This window comes from Xiphophorus maculatus, chromosome 14 (genome assembly GCF_002775205.1).
Source record: "Xiphophorus maculatus strain JP 163 A chromosome 14, X_maculatus-5.0-male, whole genome shotgun sequence".
NCBI classification, from domain to species: Eukaryota; Metazoa; Chordata; class Actinopteri; order Cyprinodontiformes; family Poeciliidae; genus Xiphophorus; species Xiphophorus maculatus.
This window is the reverse complement of record NC_036456.1, coordinates 20,366,681-20,386,613: the sequence shown is the minus strand read 5'-3', so window position 1 is coordinate 20,386,613 and position 19,933 is coordinate 20,366,681. Positions and strand designations below refer to the sequence as shown.

General features: G+C 42.3%; 2 protein-coding genes across 6 annotated transcripts in view; one reads left to right on the top strand and one right to left on the bottom strand.

Annotated features, from left to right (window-relative positions):
- Positions 1 to 19,933, bottom strand: part of tfr2 (transferrin receptor 2) — a 35,761-nt gene that overhangs the window by 13,061 nt on the left and 2,767 nt on the right. For 2 of the 5 annotated variants that reach the window (XM_023345873.1, XM_023345875.1), the window contains 13 exons: positions 13,659 to 13,767; positions 13,300 to 13,542; positions 13,024 to 13,163; positions 12,774 to 12,946; positions 12,587 to 12,706; positions 12,405 to 12,487; positions 12,271 to 12,334; positions 12,131 to 12,198; positions 11,258 to 11,328; positions 11,079 to 11,163; positions 10,724 to 10,948; positions 10,441 to 10,621; positions 4,489 to 4,954 (listed from right to left, as the gene is read on the bottom strand). In XM_023345873.1, coding sequence (XP_023201641.1) covers positions 4,629 to 4,954; positions 10,441 to 10,621; positions 10,724 to 10,948; positions 11,079 to 11,163; positions 11,258 to 11,328; positions 12,131 to 12,198; positions 12,271 to 12,334; positions 12,405 to 12,487; positions 12,587 to 12,706; positions 12,774 to 12,946; positions 13,024 to 13,163; positions 13,300 to 13,542; positions 13,659 to 13,767 — 1,888 coding nt within the window. In that variant the 3' untranslated portion in view covers positions 4,489 to 4,628. Of the gene's footprint in view, positions 1 to 4,488; positions 4,955 to 10,440; positions 10,622 to 10,723; positions 10,949 to 11,078; positions 11,164 to 11,257; positions 11,329 to 12,130; positions 12,199 to 12,270; positions 12,335 to 12,404; positions 12,488 to 12,586; positions 12,707 to 12,773; positions 12,947 to 13,023; positions 13,164 to 13,299; positions 13,543 to 13,658; positions 13,768 to 19,933 lie in introns of those variants that run through there. The other 3 variants (XM_023345877.1, XM_023345874.1, XM_023345876.1) reach the window with 3 other exon arrangements.
- On the top strand, positions 298 to 4,079 carry LOC111610858 (serine-aspartate repeat-containing protein I-like). The gene is made up of 2 exons (XM_023345878.1): positions 298 to 651; positions 879 to 4,079. The coding sequence occupies exons 1-2, from the start codon at positions 646 to 648 to the stop codon at positions 2,358 to 2,360; spliced, it is 1,488 nt and encodes a 495-aa protein (XP_023201646.1). The 5' UTR covers positions 298 to 645; the 3' UTR covers positions 2,361 to 4,079.

Below are 19,933 nucleotides of genomic sequence, written 5' to 3'. Positions count from 1 at the left end.
ATTTGTTGGATTCTGCGAAGATGTTTGCAGTCTAAAGAGGAAATCCCACCTGATTCAAGAAGAATGGGTCTACATGGTTCCAGGACGCAATCTCCTCCTCAGGGTGAAATGTTTGACTATTTGATAATGAAATATTAAAAAGAAAAAAAGGAGTGTGCTTGGTGTGAATGAATGTGGAATGACTTTAAATGGTGGAATTTTTCCTGCAAAGCGAATTAGAAGCAGAGGAGAAAACAGATAAAGAATAAAAATGCTGAATATAATTCTTTAATAAATTACAGGCCTTAATCTCTTTTTTTTTTGTGTGTGTGTATTTGAATAAACAAAATGATTTTATTTCTTAAAAGGATCAATCAATAATTTTATTTATAAGGGACCTTTTCTTACTACCAGCAGCTCAAAGAGCTGAACAAACATTTTCTCTCAATTTTCTCTGATGATCATGCAAAAGGTTAAAATAATATTCATAAATACATATGTATAGGAAAAAACAAGGCAAACTACAAAACAAGCCTAATCAATTTCTACTTGTTTCTTCTCTTTCCCTCTGTCTGAGCCTTGCTGCAGTGCATCTGACCTCTGACCTCAATTCCTCAAACCTGTCCTCCATGGACCGGATGATCTCCCTCCTACAAAACCACTGTGATGAAAGTGACTGAGAGGATTCCTTAAGTTTCCTTACAGATTTGCTTATTGCGTATATCACCTATCTTTGGCTCTATGTTCAAACATTTTCCTGCTAAAACGTCTGCACTAGTAGCACTAACTGCAGCATGTAAACTAGCTGCTTGTGTGCTATTATTCTTACTGATTCCAAGATTCTTATTATGTTGTCTTATTGCTAAAACTTGTCAACTTTGCTTTGTCGAGCCTCACAGACTGTGAAAACCTTCCTGCCATTTCCTGCCAAAGTGCTGCTGCAGACATCAGACCAGCTGACGGGTCTTGATGAGGGATTTCCAGAGGAAGGACTGGAACTCCAACCGCTGGCAGAGGCCGTTCCAGAGGCCGATCCAGAGGCCGATCCAGAGGCCGATCCGGAGGCCGTTCCAGAGGCCGATCCGGAGGCCGTTCCAGAGGCTATTCCAGTTCCAGAGGCCGATCCGGAGGCCGATCCAGAGGCCGATCCAGAGGCCGATCCAGAGGCCGATCCGGAGGCCGTTCCGGAGGCCGATCCGGAGGCCGTTCCAGAGGCTATTCCAGTTCCAGAGGTCGATCCAGAGGCCGTTCCAGAGGCCGATCCAGAGGCCGATCCGGAGGCCGATCCAGAGGCCGATCCAGAGGCCGATCCAGAGGCCGATCCGGAGGCCGTTCCAGAGGCCGATCCGGAGGCCGTTCCAGAGGCTATTCCAGTTCCAGAGGTCGATCCAGAGGTCGTTCCAGAGGCCGATCCAGAGGCCGATCCGGAGGCCGATCCAGAGGCCGATCCAGAGGCCGATCCAGAGGCCGATCCGGAGGCCTTTCCAGAGGCCGATCCGGAGGCCGTTCCAGAGGCTATTCCAGTTCCAGAGGTCGATCCAGAGGCCGTTCCAGAGGCCGATCCAGAGGCCGATCCGGAGGCCGTTCCAGAGGCTATTCCAGTTCCAGAGGCCGTTCCAGAGGCCGATCCAGAGGCCGATCCGGAGGCCGATCCAGAGGCCGATCCGGAGGCCGATCCAGAGGCCGATCCGGAGGCCGTTCCAGAGGCCGATCCGGAGGCCGTTCCAGAGGCTATTCCAGTTCCAGAGGTCGATCCAGAGGTCGTTCCAGAGGCCGATCCAGAGGCCGATCCGGAGGCCGATCCAGAGGCCGATCCGGAGGCCGTTCCAGAGGCCGATCCGGAGGCCGTTCCAGAGGCTATTCCAGTTCCAGAGGTCGATCCAGAGGCCGTTCCAGAGGCCGATCCAGAGGCCGATCCGGAGGCCGATCCAGAGGCCGATCCGGAGGCCGTTCCAGAGGCCGATCCGGAGGCCGTTCCAGAGGCTATTCCAGTTCCAGAGGTCGATCCAGAGGCCGTTCCAGAGGCCGATCCAGAGGCCGATCCGGAGGCCGTTCCAGAGTATATTCCAGATCCAGAGGTCGTTCCAGAGGCCGATCCAGAGGTCGATCCAGAGGCCGTTCCAGAGGCTATTCCAGTTCCAGAGGTCGATCCAGAGGCCGATCCAGAGGCCGTTCCAGAGTATATTCCAGATCCAGAGGTCGTTCCAGAGGCCGATCCAGAGGTCGATCCAGAGGCCGTTCCAGAGGTCGATCCAGAGGCCGATCCAGAGGTCGATCCAGAGGCCGTTCCAGAGGTCGATCCAGAGGCCGTTCCAGAGGTCGATCCAGAGGCCGATCCAGAGGCTATTCCAGGTGTAACTCGTGACCAACACACCTGCTAAAGTCCAGGAAGGAGCAACCTAAATCCACACTGTGAAGGACGACCTGTCTGTAATACCCATCTAGATCACAACTCTAAATCTGAAACAACAGAGTGAGTAGCAAAAAATTCACTCTACCAAGTATCCAGTTCAACACCTTCTGACACCCAGGAGGACGACGTCCAGAGCAACAGCTAGTTTATCTGAAAGTTTCTCCACTAAAAGAACTATTGCTGGTCCACTGGCGAGTGGTCGAAGCGGAGAGTGAAGATTTGGACCAACATTTTCTGACAGGATGTAACAAATCCTTCTGAGCAGATAGACTATCAGTGTTCCTGTTTCTACAGCACTTTCCCTACTTTCCAGATGGAAAATCTACGCTTTCTTAATGGGTTTTTATTTATTACTTCACTTTATTTTATTTTTTTTAGGGGTTTTCCTAGAAACACATGACATTTACTAACTTAATTATGATCATTCTTAGTTCTTTCCCTTCAAAAGAGTTTAAGAATTTAGAAATTCATTCTTCTAGGCATAAGTGAAGTAAACTTAACATAACTCAAATGTGTGTAAAATTAAAGTTTAGCTGATAACTTTAAAGGTATAGACTTAGTTAATTATAAGTTAAGCACCGGAAATATACAAATTTATGTTCTCTGTACCACATTAAAAATAAGAACTTAAGATTTAGGTTAAACAAATAAACTACATGTCTTAATATTCAAAGTCAGGCTGTAACACAAAAAAAGAGAAAATCGACTTCAGACATTACTTGTTTTTTCATATGTCTACTTTTAACCAAAGGGGATGAAATCAGATGTTGTTTATGATTTGGGTTTATTTAGGAACAAAGAGGATGAAGTTTAATTTGAAATTGTTTTGTTTTATTTTGAAGGGTCTGCATTAGAATGAGATGGGGCAACTTTAAAATTTTACTTGTTGATTATAATACAACATGGGTTATATTAAAATCAAAGAGGATGAGATTGTATTGGATTTTAATTAGATTTTCATAGGAGGATGACTTACCATTACATAAACTTTAAATTTACATTTAGGATTAAAATTAGTGTAAAACCTAAATTTTCATTACCATAAGCAACATAAAATGAAATAATTCATAAAGATCATGTGTTAGGGAAGTTTAATGATTGAAATCCATGCACTTATTTTGCAGAGAAGAATTTGGGATTGAAATAATTACTTATTAAAGCAATTAGAAATATTACTTAGAAACGGTTTGGTATTCCTCTGCTGCTTTATTTCCAAATACATTATTTCAAATTTCTCCTTTTGAAGTTCCCTTAAAGATGACAAACATATAGAGGACTGCCTCCCTGGCCAGGAGGAGAACTGCAGGATAACTTTTCCTACCAAACACAATCATGTGGTTACAGGATGAATGGATGACTGCCGGTAGGTTTTTCCTATCTTGCGTATATGTTTTTGTTTCATCGTACAGAATAATGTTTCAATGACTAAATGAATATGTAATGTCTTAAAATGTATGGGATAATCTTTACTTCTCACCATAAAAATTGTAGAAATTTCCTTTTATATAATCAGTGGGATGGAATAAATTTGACGTATGATTGATATTAAATATTACATATTTACTTATAATCAAAAGGGGGGAAATGTAGTGGAAAAATTTAAGTAAGGTCACGCCTGCTAGTTGTATTGCTATATGTTTATTCTAAGTTCTGTATTTTCCCACCAAGTTAAACTATTTTGGTTACATGTACAAGGTTGGACGTTGTTTTCCCAGTTGCATGGGAACCAGTCTGTTTCCAGGCTTAGGATCCTTTGGTATAAAACTCATGTGTTTCTCTGCCTGGCAGCTTTTCATCCAGACCTGCTTCATTACTGATTGTCTCTGTATTCTGATCAATATATGAATAAACCTGATTGAGTGATTTTACCTGAACAGTGATTGGAAATAGTTTTTTCCACGACATGGCGGAGTCATTGTTAACATTGTGGCCCTCTATCATGGAATAAATGGATTTGTTCACTAACGGATCATCTGACTGGAACAAATTTGTAATTTGGACAAGAAGATCTTTTTTTTTTTTTTTTTTTTTTTTTTTTATAAATTTTATTTTAAGTTTTCAAGGTTTAGAACATACAGATAGGCAAACAGACAAAACCCAGATGCACAGGTCATTTATGAAACAATCCAGTTGACAAATGGTGTACACACATAACAAATGTATACAAAGTCACATACATGAGAATACATACACCCATTAAGGGGAGGCAGAGGGGAGAGTCCATGGAAAAGCTTGTTCAACTCAGTCTAGTCTGTGAAAAGTGTTCCAGGAATGGATTCCAATAGTATGAAAAAGTGTCTTTAGAGCCTTTACGAAGTCTCTCCATCTGTATTATGGACATCATGTCCGTCACCCAAAGGCAAAATGAAGGGGGAGCAGAGGACTTCCAGTCCCTAAGGATTAGTCTCTTGGCAACAATCAGTCCCAGTTCTAACGGTTGCCGCATTGTAGCAGGTATAGTCCCCTGCACCAGAGGGCATCCAAAAATTATAAGTCCTGGTTCAGGTTGTATGGGAGTCTTATATGCCTTGGAGTACCAATCAAACACTTTGGACCAAAGACCTGTTAATGAAGAACAAGACCAAAAGGCATGAGACAGTGTTCCTTCAGAAATGTTACACCTGTCACACATTGGGGAGACAGAGGGATAAATATTATGCAATCTGACCTTTGAGTAGTGTAACCGATGCGTGATTTTAAACTGAATTAGCTGGTGCCTGCTGTTTATTGAACACGAGTGAATTTTGGAAAGGCATCTGTTCCATAAAGGTTCAGGGATTGTTATCCCCAGCTCACTTCCCCAGGCCTCCCTGATTTTTGTGGTGTGTGTCACAATGTGGTCACCAAGTAGATGTACAATTCTTGTGACGAGATGTCTAGAGTCAGGGGGACTCCCAAGGATGTCAAAAATGCCTATTTCCCGTGGAAGAGTGTCGAAGTTCTCAATTTTTGACTTAATGTAATGCCTGACCTGCAGATATCGAAAGAAGTGTGAATGAGGCAGATTGTATTTTTCTTTCAATAGGCTGAATGATGCAAACTTATTGTCAATATACATGTCCTTAATCGACACCAATCCCCTTTCCCTCCAATCATGATAAGCTTTGTCCTGCCAAGGAGGCAAAAAACTATGATTAAAGCACAACGGCGTCTGTGCTGATGTATTTGGCAGTGCAAGGAAAGTCCTGATCTGATTTAGAATTCTCACTTCATGCTTTAACACGAAGCTCAAATTTCGGTAGGCTTCTGGCTTTTCAAACCGGGCAAACAGCATAGCTGGTAGGGAGGAATTATTTGCCAGATTGGATTCCATCTTGAGCCACAGAGGGATATTAGTTATTAGGTCACCCGGGGAACCCTGTTGCCAATACATTAATGCTCTGATGTTGGCAGCCCAATAATAGTGTTTAAGTACAGGTAGGCCCAGACCTCCCTCCGCCCTCGGCCTCTGTAAATGCACTTTAGAAATCCTAGCATTTTTCCCATTCCATATGTAGGATTGAATGATCGAATCTAAGTCCTTGTAGAAAGCTGCTGTAAGATAAATAGGAAGATTTTGGCATAAGTACAAGAATCTAGGCAGGGAGATCATTTTGATTGAATTAATGCGTCCAATCATTGACAGAGGCAAAGTCTTCCAGTACTCGATATTGTGCTTTAATCCCGATATAAATTCTGCAAAGTTTAGTTTGAATATAAGTTTGGGGTCTTTGGGTATAGCAAGACCGAGATAGGTAAGATGGCTCTCAACCACCTTGAACGGGACTTTTTGTAAGAATCTAGATGGGAACGTATTGGAAAGAGGCATCAACTCACTCTTTGACCAATTGATTGTATATCCGGAAATTTTACTGAAAGATGTAATCAGGCTGAGAAGGAAGGGGACAGATTTCTCAGTGTCGTCCAAGTATAATATCACATCATCGGCGTATAAACTAATGAGTGTTTCAACACCGCTGACTCGAAGACCTTCAATGCTCGGGTGTGCCCTTATTGCCACAGCAAGTGGTTCCAATGCTATAGCAAAAAGTGCTGGTGACAGCGGGCAGCCCTGCTGAACTGAGCGCTGCAGGCGAAATGGAGCTGACCGATCATTGTTTGTCAGGATGGAGCACATGGGTTCTTGATACATCAGTTTCACCCAGGAAATGAAAGTCTCGCCGAACCCAAACCTACGCAATGATTCAAACATAAACGGCCATTCTACCTGGTCAAAGGCTTTGTGTGCATCAAGGGCCAGAATAGAGGCATTAGTATTTTTATGGTCGAAGTATACAGTGTTAAGTAATCGTCTTACATTAAAAAAAGATAATCTACCAGGGATAAATCCTGTTTGATCCGGATGAATGATAGATGTTAAACATTTATTCAGTCTAGTGGCCAAAACTTTTGTGATTATCTTGCGATCCACGTTTTGCAGTGCAATTGGCCTAAAGCTGGCCGGGTCGGTTTTGTCCCTCCCCTCTTTAGGAAAAAGAGAAATGTTGGCCTCGTAGAGAGTTCTGGGCAGTTTTCTGTCCTTTTTTGAAGCAGACATCATTCTAAACAGGAGTGGTGCAAGAAGGTCACAAAATTTCTTATAGAAATCTGAGCCAAAGCCGTCAGGCCCGGCTACTTTGCCAGATGGGAGGGATTTTATAGCTTCTGTGACCTCTTGAAGCGTCAAGTCGGATTCCAGATAGTCCCTGTCAGACTTATTTAGTTTGGGCAACGGGAGGGAATCAAAAAAAATCATTAAAATCAGATTGTGTTGCATTATTCTCGGAGGAATACAGGTTGGCGTAGAACTCTCTAAATCTACAATTTATGTCAGCAGGGTTGGTTAAGAGCACGCCGGATTTTGACTTAATGCTATAAATTGATCTTGTGGCTTGGGCACCCTTGAGCTGTAGTGCCAGCAATTTTCCAGGCTTATCACCAAGCTCAAAATTCTTTTGTCGTATTTTCCAAAGCAAGTTACTAACATGGCTGCTCATAATTTCGTTATATTCATATCTAAGTTTAAGTATTTCTTTATAGTCGTCAGGTGATTCAGAGATTTGGTACTTTCTTTCCAGGTTGGAGAGAGCACAATTGATTTCAAATAGACGTTTATCTCTTTCTTTTTTAAGGGCTGAAGTGTAGGAAATTATTTCACCACGCATAACGGTCTTTAATGCTTCCCACAAGATGGGATCAGAGACTTCACCATTATCGTTTATTTCTATAAAGTCCTTTAATTTGGAGGTTATGTTTTTAACAAAGTTATCATCGTTAAGAAGATTTGCATTAAGATGCCAGGAATAAGCCTGTCTGGGGAGGGACAGATTTAGTGATATAGCTAGGGGGCAATGGTCAGAGATCAGTATATTATGGTATCTAGAGTCAGCGATTTGAGAAATAAGATTGTTACTTATTAGAAAATAATCAATCCTGCTGTAGGATTTATGCACATGTGAGTAAAATGAGTACTCTCTACTCGTGGGATGTTGAGCCCTCCAAATATCAACCATATTCCTTGCTTTGAGAAGATTATTTAGAAGTTTGGTAGACGCCGCTTCAGGTGCTGGTCGTTTAGATGATCGGTCAAGAAAGGGGTCAAGATAACAGTTTAAATCCCCTGCTATTATTACGTTTGAATGGCTATCATCGGGAAGCAGATCAAAAACTTTTCTAAAAAAATTAGGATCATCTGAATTTGGGCCGTACACATTGAGGAGAATTAATGGTTTCGAGTTTAAGGTGCCAATCACCAACACGTATCTGCCCATAGGGTCATTGACCACAGATGATGCCTGAAATGGGATATTCTTTCTCAATAATATGGCCACACCACGAGCGTGTGAGGTAAATGGTGACTGGTATATTTGAGACACCCAGCTACACTTTAGTCTATCTTGTGCGTCTTTTCTAATATGGGTCTCTTGTAGGAAAACAATGTCTGCACACCTGAAGGGACTTCAGGTGTTTAAAAACTTTCCCCCTCTTCCTTACACTACCAAGACCTTTTACATTCCATGAGATCAGTTGCAGATTTCTCCCCTTCATCCGCCCCCCACCAGGAGCATCAGTCATTGAACACATATATTGTCAGAAGTGCTAGATTTGATGCTGTGTGATACAAACAAATACCATATGCGCATCTGGGTAGAACAAAACAGACAAATAACACCCTCCCACCCCACCCGAACTCCCCCCCTCCCACATTCCAGCGTCTAAGGAACACGACGCACATTCCTCCCCCCCCCCAAAAGCAAGACAGGGGCTGCCGGACAGAAAGCGAACCGATCCCAGTCAAGTCGCAACATCCTCCACCACAACAACCCTTAGACTGGCAAAGAAATTAAACAACTCTACCAGATAATCTCAAAATATATTTTCTACAAGAACAGGCCCAGGTTATTCAGCATGCGCTCAGGGCGTCTGTACATTATTAAAGATATAGTTCGACAGATAAACCACTGCATGGTGCAGGTGGCTAACCACAGGGAGTCAGCACACCTTAAAGCAGAAAAGAGGAAACAGGAAGAGAGAATGCCACCTGGCTCACTATTCCTTTTCAGTCGCGCTGCTCTTCTTTCGTAGGCGAGCCGCCTCCGCCAGATCCGGATCGTTGAATACGTCAGGGGGATTGCCGTCCAGCCATTGCACCTGCAGCCGGGCCGGGTACCGCAGCTGGAACTTGATTCCGTCCCCTCTCAAGGCTTGCATCACGTTTCGAAATGCGCGGCGCTGGCTCATCACTTCGCTGGTATAATCAGGAAAAATCAAAACTTTGTTCCCCTTGTATTCCAACGGCTGCGTCCTGGCCAGGCGTAGAATTTGCTCTTTCATCTGAAAGTGATGTATTCGGGCGATGATGGTACGCGGTTTCTCACCCGCCGTCGGCTTGGGCCACAGAGAGCGGTGTGCGCGGTCTACCTTCAGTGGATGCGGGAAATGTTGTTTGCCCAGCAATTCGGGAATGAGCTTAGAGACAAACTCAGTTGGTCTCCCTTCTTCTGAGTTTTCTTTTACGCCAACGATTTTGATGTTGTGCCTTCGGGAACGAGCCTCCAAGTCCAGCAACTTAGTTTGCTGCTGAGTAACAAGCTTTGCGAGCTCCGCACATTTCGTTTCAAGTTCCCCCAGACGCTCCTCGTGTGCGTTGATTGCTGATTCTTGGCCGACCATGCGGTTCTGTAGGTCAGTCTGTGCAGCTAGAACGGACTGGAGCCTGGCCTCAAGGGCGTCGAAACGCTCGTCAAGTTTCTCCAAAATTGAGGCCGACATATTTTTACATATTTCCTGGCACATTACCAGCATCTGGGCCTTGTCGCCAGAAGCGCAGTCCCCAATTTCGTTCGCAGTTCCGCTGGCGAGGCCACTGCTAGCATTAGCCTCGTTAGCATTAGCACCGCCGATGTATCCGTCCATGGTCTTATTTTTCCCGGAGTTTGTGGCTTTTTTCGGCGGCGGCATGATGCCCGGTTACTAGTCGGAGGTGCAGAGTCAACGATGCCTGCTCCTAGATGTTTTTATCGTGGTATTTAGATATTTGTTTAGAGTTGTGGTGGAGAGCGCAAACCAACACGTCTACATCCTACAGCCGCGCACTAGCGCCCCCCCGGACAAGAAGATCTTTGGGATTAACTTTACACACGACCAACAACATTAACCACTCAGTGCGTCATAACTAAGCAGCAACGCTTAACTAGTGCAGTACTAAACTGGCTAGTATAGTAAACATATTCATGCCTATTGTCCAATCAGCGATTTCTCAGGTCTCACACTGGAACATACAGTACCTCTTCTTTTTTGTTAATGTAGCAGTTTTGAATTTGTTGAAGTGGTTTGCACCTCAGGGCCACCGTAGGTTCACCTTCTTCTGCTTCAGAACTGAGGTGCCTACAGAAATAACTTGCTCTCAGTGCCCCGAGTGGACAACTGCAGTACAACATGCACATAGATAACGCTAACAGGAAGTGACAGAATAACTTAGAGCACCCTAACCCTTTCAAAACAAATGAGAAAACGTGAACATAAGTCAAAATAACTCAGACAAGTTAAGATGAGACTTTAACAGTTACCTTTATGCTGCTGGTATTTTTCCCTCCATGATGTTTGTACCTTCATGATCCTGGTGTTGTAGAGTCGGGCGGTGTTCAGGTCGTGCAGGTCGCTGTAGTCGATGGCTCTCTGCAGAGTCTCTGCTGCCCGGCTGTAATCTCCTCTGGCGCTGAAGAGCCACTGAGGAGAGACGCCTCTGGACTGACAGAGGACAGAGAGGACAGAGACTGGTTGAGAGACCAGCTGATGGACACCACCTGTCCTCCACCTGAAGGACACCACCTGTCCTCCTCCTGTCCCTACCTGCAGCTCAGCTGAGTGCTTGTTGAGGTGAGCGCTGAACTGCAGCACCGTCTGAGCGTAGGAAGTGATGCGTAGAGGCAGGATGTGGTCATGGACCAGTCGCAGCACCATCTCCCCCACCAGCTCCGCCAGGCTCCGCCCAGTGACCCCCAGACGACCCCCCAGCACCTCCTGGAGGCGAGGGACGGTGTCCAGCGGCGTGTTGAGGAACGGATAGGGTCTGTCCTGGAGGACGAGAGACAGACCAGGTTCTGCTGGCTCTAGATCTATGGTTCAATGACCTGACAGCCATTATTGTTCTGATGGACCAGAACCGGGCCTTTCTGGGTCCAAGCCGTCCGTTACAGAACCTTACCTCAGTGAACCTCAGCTCCATGGCAGGAACTCCAGCAAACGCAGTGAAGCTGTAGGCGCCGCTGTTCAGGTAGAGTGGTTTCATGCTGAGGAGAGACGCAGCAGTTAGCCTGTAGTTAGCCTGTAGCTAGCCTGTCAGCCATCTTGTCTAGAGGACTAGAGTTCTGATTGGTTCCTCACATCCTCCAGCTGCCTCCGTCTCGCTCAGCCTGGCTGTAGATGGTCTGACCTGCATGTTTGGGATGCTCCACCTGCAGAGACCCAGGAACAGGCGACACCTGCTGGCTGGATATGGAACTACATCCAACATTATTATAGGGTTATTATAGATCAGGGGTGGATAACTGCTCTAGAGCTGCCATCCTGCAACTTTTAGCTGCATCTCTGCTCCAAATCAATCAAATACCTGAATCCTCTCAGCAGCAGCAGCTCAGATCTGCTGAAGCCGAGTAACAAGATGTTCATTTGGCCCAACTTTCTGGAGGATTTGGTCCTGAATTATACTGATGAATCAATCTAACATTTCTGATCTGAACAGATCAAGAGTTGAAGGAGTCCAGGTACAGATCTCTGTGGATCCTGTAGATCTCTGTGGATCCCTGTGAATCTCTGTGGATCCCTGTGTCTCGTCTGTAAACCTTTAAATCCTGGTTCACATGGTGAGATGTTGATGCTGTTTCTACCAGTTTCCTCTTTCTGAGGATCTTAAGGACAATTATTAAATGGCTCTAAACCAGATATCATAATGCTTCCTTTGGATGAAGGAGAATTCAGATGAATGGAAGAAAAACACGGAGAGGAATCCACAACACGTTGATAAAACAGCGGCCATGACAGACCAGAGAGTCTGGTGGACTTAAAAACTATCAGCATCAGGTTGGTTTTCTCTGAATTAAAGTTTTGGGAGATTGAAATCAGTTCATGTGTTTGAACACCAAACACTGTAAAACCAAACCTGTTAGAGCTGAGATGATTATCATCATGTCTCTCTGGTTTTAAAATCAAACATTTTAAACTCTACGGTCTGAACCAGAGGAACCGTTTCCTGTTCACCTGTCTGATGGCGGCGTCCAGCAGGTCGACCAGCAGAGGACTGGTGGAGGCCGACAGGTGATCATCACCTGGTGAACAACAGATCCTGTTACCTCTGATTGGCTGAGAGGAACACCAAGCCCTCTGATTGGCTCAGTTACCCATGATGGCCTGATCCAGACTGAAGTAGGCCACGGCTTTTAGGTGTAGCATGGACAGGTAACCCTGGGGGTCAGAGGTCACAGTCAGGTAGAGTTCAGGTCAGCAGCAGGTAGAAAGGAATTCTGGGAAAAACCTCGAGCCATTCTGTCGCTCCGACGTTCCCAAAGTCTCCGGCATCCCAGCTGACGAAGAGCAGACTGCGCCTGGGACTGAAACCTGGAAGCATCAGCAGGAACAAGAACAGGAAGTTCACCTGTCCAAGTGAGTCAGAGACAGGAAGGAAACAGGAAGTCCACCTGTCCAGGTGAGCCTTACCGTTCTTCACCATGGCGGTGAAGGTTCTGGCCAGCTCCAGCAGGACGGCGGTTCCAACTCCAGACTTCACGGCTCCTGGACCCAGAGAGTCTCGCTGGGCTCCCAGTATGACGTACTGGTCTGGGTCAGAGGTCACTGGTTTACACCTGGAGGCTTCACCTGGCGGTGTGATGATGTCAGAGCGTACCTGGCTCTCGGCCCTCCAGGGAGGAGAAGATGTTGTTGAGCAGAACCGGAGTCATCAGGTTCTGGACCGACAGCCGGACTCTCCGACCAGAACCGAAGTCTGGACCGAGAACGCAGCGGACGTACGGCAGCCGCCCTCTCCAAGATGGTGGACAGGGAGGACCTGACAGCTGGCTGAGGGAGAGAGGAGGGCAGACAGGTAGCAGCTGAACACCTGAGGGGGCGGGGCCTAACTGAGGGGCGTGTCCTACCTGAGCAGCTTGGCTGCTACAGTAGCGGTGATTGGCAGCGCCGGGATCAGCGGGAGGCCGGAGGACGGGATGGGAGGGAACCGGGACAGATTGAAGGACGGGAAGCCGGGGGTGAAGGGGTCACCTGAGCCCAGGTGGACCTGCAGGGAGAGAAGCTGATTTGCCAGCAGCTCAGGTGAGTCTAAGGTTAGTTCAGGTTTATCTCAGGTTGTCTAAGGTGAGTCTCAGGTGTGATCAGGTGTGTTCAGGTGATTCTCAGGTTTCTCTCTCTGTTACATGTTCAGACACGGTGGTGTGAGCGTTCAGTCCGAGGCGCCGGGGGTCCTGCGGCAGGTCGGCGGGGTCAGGGTAGATCAGAGCTCCACCCCCTCCGTTCCTCTCAGCCAACCGGACCTTCTCGGCGAAGCTGACTCCGCCCCCGACCCGCATCACCACCAGGTGTCCGGCCGCCGACACGCCGACGCTCCTCAGCCAGTTGAAGTCCTCTGGACGGCCGTAGTGGGCGTAGACCACGCCCCCCTGTGGACGGACAGGTGAGTGGGACTGTGGTTGCCATGGAGACCACGTCCACCTGTGGACGGACAGGTGAGTGGGTCTATGGTTGCCATGGAGACCAGCACTTCCTGTCCACCTACCGTGTAGTTTCCTGTGGCGCTGTAGGGACAGTAATCAGACGGGTTCAGAGGAATCTGTTCAGAAACCCGACCTGCAGAATCCACCAGGTGGAGGGAACTGGTGAGGGACCTGGAGGGACAGGAGACCAGTAGAAACCAGTATAGACCAGTATAAAGCAGCATAAACCAGTAACATGCTGGGGAGACTGCACTGTAAAAAATATCCATATATTTAACGATGTTAAACAGTAAAATTGTGACAGGAATAAAATGTAACGTTGATTTGACATGAAGTTGCTGTAAATAAATTAATATCTTGAAACAGTAATTTGTAGATTTTTTCTCATAAAAAATGTTTTATTCTACCATAAAGCTCTCTTTCAGAGTTTTTTTTATCAGAAAAATGTTGTAAAGTTTATAACGGTCAAAAGTTGTGATTTTTACCTTTATTTGTTGAAAAATATCCAAGTTTTAATTGAACTGAACTGGTGATGAATACATGCTGTCATATGACATTGTGATTTATGAAATATTCCTCCTGTTTGGTAATTTTTATTAAAGCATATTTTTCTTCTCTTTTGGATTATTTTGTTTATAAAGAACAAGCTGTGCAGCTTTTAAATATATATTCTGTTTAGCTCATAAATTCATGAGCTGTAGGCAGCTAGCTGTCAGGCCTTCAGCTAGCTGCCGACATTATTGATTCAAATATATCTTATGATCCCAAAAGCATTAAAATAATAATCTGATGTTTTTCCTATTCATTCATACTTAAATAATATTTTGTATATATTTTTAAACAATAAAACTGAATGTTTTTAACAGTATCTTATTTAAAACGAAGTCTGGAGCATCTTCACATTAAGGCGCCTGATTTGAAATGGGCCAATCAGCGCGCTCCGTCAGGCTCCAAAGCAGATGACGTCATGCAGCGCCATGTAAGTTTCGCTTTGGACTACAGCATCAATAGACCCTTTTCACAGTGACGTCAGACAATGGCCGCCATAACTCAAAACTGGGTATCTTTACTTCCGGTGTGATTTTGCCTTGGGAACCAAGCTGAAAACTTCCCGCATTCTCATAATCTTAAGGATATAATAAAAGGTAAGTTTAATAATAACAGCATTTAAGTGTTAGATAGCTGTTACTAATCATTGTAAATTCACCATTCTCTATCTGTGTATAAAATAAACAGCCTCCGATCGGAGAGTAAACCACCTAGCAGCAGCTTTAGCCACATTTAGGAAAAATATACTCTCTGTCAGCGCTGTAACGTTTAGAGGTTCACTTTCTGTGTTTTATAAAACGGTGTTTACGTGTTAGATAACCGTTATCAGTCATTGTCAATTTACCATTCTCCAACTGTATTCAAAGGAACCAGCTTCCGATCATGAGTAAACCAGCTAGCAGCAGCTTTAGCCACAGTTAGGAAACATATACACCGCCGCCTGTCAGTGATGTAACGTTTAGAGGTTCATTTTCTGTATTAATGGAAAATAAAGGGCAGCTTCCAACAACGTTGTTTAGAATAGTATTTTAAATATTGACTTAAAAGATTTACATGCATCATTCACATATTCTGATGTGATTCATAATTTCTCTTTTTGTTTTTGGCCGGAAAATAAATACACAAGAAAATATTAATGTGCAATGATTTGGATAAATAACTTTAATCTGATTACTGGATTTGAAATACGAACTCGTTAGATTATTCGTTACCGAAAAAGTGGTCCGATTAAAGGCATTACAAAGCAGCGGCGGCACCGGACATCTCTGCTTATAACAAACAAATCCCTATTTTATGGGATGAGTGGCAACTCCAGTCTATAATTTAATAATCTGATCAAGATTAGAGCCTAAAACGTTATAGTTCAAAAACAGTAAAAAGTTCTGGTTAAGGAACAGTTATGTCACGTAGTTAGCTAGCTAACAAAATTCACTAATGCTAAGCTAACGGTTACGCAAAACAAAAATACCTACCTTCATAGTCAAACAGGTATTGTTCGGTGAAGAATTTGTAGCCTTTGTCTAATTTAGATTTTTTTGTCAGAGAGAACTGGTTTGCAAATCGTGATATATCTTCAAATCTTATTTTAGGCAAATGTTTTAGAGACTGTGTAAACTCCATGCTCCGGTGATCTGTCTGATCAACATATGCTGTCAGATTTATACATCTCTCTCTCTCTCTCTCTCTTTCTCTCTCTCTCTCTCTCTCTCTCTCTATATATATATATATATGACATATATATATATATGAAATAGACAACTTTATCATTACTTACTATGTACACCGGAACTAAGGATACACAGCTTCGAGCCAAAACGGAAGTTGTGTGACGTCATGTGAAAAGGGTCTATAATCTTCACTTTTACCAAGTTGTTCCTGTTTTCTAGGACTTAACCTCAACCAAACCTGGTCTCCAGTTACTTTGGTAAGAAAATAATCAAATAATCTAAATGTGGTTATTTATTAACAGCTCTGTGTTGTAGACAGCGAAGGTGCAAATGCTAAGTCACATTAGCTTTAGCTTCCTAGCATTAAAAGTGAACCAGTTAGATTAAAAATCAGTTTCTGGCCGTGAATGTTTCAGAGACATGTGACTTAATGTAACCCGTCCTATAAATGTAGCTTCGTTTTAATGCTCTGGGTAAAATGTGGCCTGGATTTATCTGTATTTTCTGATCCCAGGCTAGCTTTAAATATGTATTCTTGCAGCATATATGGAGAATCGGTTTAGTTCCTGGAAGATTATATTTTTCATCACAGACTGCCTCGCAATGAATCTTGTATTTTTAAATGTGACGCCGCCTGCTGTCATGGGGTGGAACTGCAGTGATAGACAATATTCTGTGTCAGTGTTTTCTGTCTTTAAAAAGTGATCCATAAAGCAATCATTCATACATAGAGGCCAGTTAGACCTCTATGTATGAATGGAGGTCTAACCTCTATTCATACATAGAGGTCTTACCTCTATTCATATTTGTTGGTTAGAGTATCCCCAATACTCTAACCAGCCTCTAAATAGTTCACTTCATCAGCCTCAGGAGACAAAGTGAACTATTTTATTTTTCCAAATTATGGCACTGAGTGACGTTTCAAATGTTTAACTGCAAATGAAACACCTGAACTGGACCTGAATCACACACTGTATGTACAACAGGCAACAAAGAAAACATTATTTTTCCTTTATTATAGTTTCCTGATACTGTTATTAAATAAGCAAATAATCAAACCATTAAAAGCACAATAATAAACTTAATCATCATAACTAAATGTTCTGTACCATATCAGAGATGATTGAGGATGAAACTCTGATTTCTGGTTCTTTAGGTTCTGATGGGTCTACAGTTCCTCTCCTGATCCATTCTGTCTACCATACCAGGGTTTCTCTCAGTGTATTATAAGCCTGGCAGCCCGCCATGCTTTCCTAGCCCCCGCCAGGCTAAGCGTTGCTTGTTTATGTTTTCAGGAAAATAATAAAAAAAAATTTTAAGCCGGATTGCGAGCGTGTTGCTCTGAGCGTTTCACTAGCATACCAGATTTATTCCTAAATAATATGTTTATAATCAATAGATTTATAGTTTATGTATTTAAAGTTGGCAGCATGTGGACCAATCAGCTGGCGCCTCTGCACTTTACCTTGTGCTGCTTTACCTCAGCGCTGATCGCTCGCCTCCTTTCACTCAAACTTTCCATTTTGTTTTCTATGTCATATTTTTCTTATTAATATTAATAACTTTATCAAGTATTTTTATGTTCTTAATATTGTCAGGATCCATCTTCCAGATTGTTCATGTATCTTTATTGGTGTAAATAACTGACATTGATCCCTTGGTAAAAGTTTGAATTATTATTTTTATTTTATGCTCAGGTTGAGGATCAGATTGTTGCTATGGTAACAATCTGATCAGTGACCTCATCGCCGCCTTCAGCTCTTCCTGATGTTGGCGTCTTTAATGTTCATCATCCTGAGGAGCAACGGTTGACTCTGGAGTTCATTTATGTTTTTATTCTATTTGTAATTATCAAGTTTCTCAGTTTCATATCTCATCTTAGGTTGTTAATTTTCTCCACCTCTTTTTTCATAAAGGTGTTTATTTTCCATAAATCCTCAGAGATCAACGTTCAACCCAAGAAGAAGAAAGTTTCCTCAGTCCAGCCCAGATCCTCAGTGAGTCACAAACTCTGGATGTTTTTGTTATTCAATCAGTTTATTAAACTTCTGAATATCAGCAGAAAGATTTTAACAAACTTCAAATCTATACTAATCTGAAGTTTGTTTGTGAAAGTCAGATTCACAAATCATATTTTCATAAATAAGCTTTATGAAACTGTTCAATATTTTGCTTCACTGTTACAGAAGTTTCTTAGATTACAGTTTTCATACAGAATTTAAAATGTGATCATCTAATGGAGTAAAATATAAAATATATAGCTGGCATTTTATGAACCAAAATATTTCTGTAAAGTTTTTTTTTTATTATATGAAGATGTAATTTAACTTTACTGCACAGTTAATTTTATTTTAAAAAAGTTGAGGTAAAATTATTCCTTTAATTCAGATTTAATTGTAATAGAACAAATGTTTATTTTTTATAACTTCATTTGCATATTTCAAAAAAGAAACATTTGCATATTTTAGTATTTTTATAGAGAACAGCACCAATAAAGTTCTCAAAGTTACACTAAGTGAATTATTTGCCACAGTTGATGTAAAATATGTCAGACAATTTTGTCTGTCAGTAAAAATGTTAATATTTGATGTTTACAACTTTATAGATAGTAAATAAAAAACTTTCTGGAATGAAAGGTGGATATTAGTGTTACATTTCTATGTTTTAATAAATTAATGCAACTAAGAGAAAAAGGTTTAATATCTGACAAAAATAACTCAACATGTTAAAAATTAATTATATTCATGAAATGAGGATATTAATTATTTATTCTGAAATAACCAGCAAATTGTGATCATATTTGATCAGGTAAACTCTTTGATTAAAGTTCCTGATAAATTTCTGTTTTTCTGAAATTACTATTCATGATTATTATTACTAATAAACTGCAAAACATTTTTTTCATAGGAAATTTTACAGAATAAAAGTGTATTTTATTATTTTTGGTATTTTTACAGGAAAAATGTTTTTGTTTCACAAAGTGAATTTTAAAAGTCATTTTCTTGTTTATTTTAGTTTGTTTATACATTTTATTTTACAGTGAAAAATTGTAAACATTGAGTCCAGCACCAGATTTATCTGAAAAAAGAACAACGGCTGAGCAAAGAAAAATGTTTTATCTGTAATTATGTAAATATGGAAACCCTTTGCTGCCTGCCGGCGTTTTACTGTAAAATCTACGTGTTTTTTTACAGTGTGGAAATGACACTGTAAAATCAGAACCTGAGTTCTGGTTCTGGTTCTGGTTCTGGTTCTGGTTCTGGTTCAGACCAGCTGCAGGTTTTTATCTCCATGGAGACGGACCAGACAGAACCTCCTCAGATTATCTATCTTATTATCTACTATAATAAATATAACATAATTTCTAACTGAACACATCAGATTTATTGGAGAAAATGTTCATTGGATGATTTACAATAAATAATTTTAATAATTAAAATATGATCAGTATTTAAGGGATAGTTTACCACTGCAGATGAAATGTGATTAACTTTATATTTATATTCCTATGAACCTGATTTCTACCATCTGAGACACAGAGAATAAATAAACATTTATGACAAAAAGTCATTTATGACTCTAGAGCAGCCAGAGTCTCTGGTTTATGACAGGATGTGGCTTCAAGGACTTCCTGTGTCTGTGGATGTTTCTGGATGAATCTCAGTTTTAGATAAATCACAGCACAGACTGGATGTTTCTTCCTTATTGTTACTGGATCTCAACAGTAACCAGTTGATCTAAATGATCCTCATTCAGATTCATAGTTTACTGAAACTAAACATGTTTAGCATCACGGCTCTGAATCCTGTTAATAATCTAACTAGATTTAATGTAAAACCTGATCATGATAACCAGGTTCAACATCATGAGGCTGAAAACACAAAGCAGCTGCAGCTGAACTTTGACCTGAACATGAAGGATGAACTGGATGAACTGGATGAACTGGGATCCAGTTAAAGACTGGAGGAGTTTCACTGTGTCTGTTCTGAACCTTTAGCTCTGCATACATGTACAATCTGGTGTTTGCATCACTGCTAACATGTTTTTGTTTATGACATCATCATCATATGACTCACACGTCAATATTAATTAATCAAGTTTAATTTGTACAACACATTTCA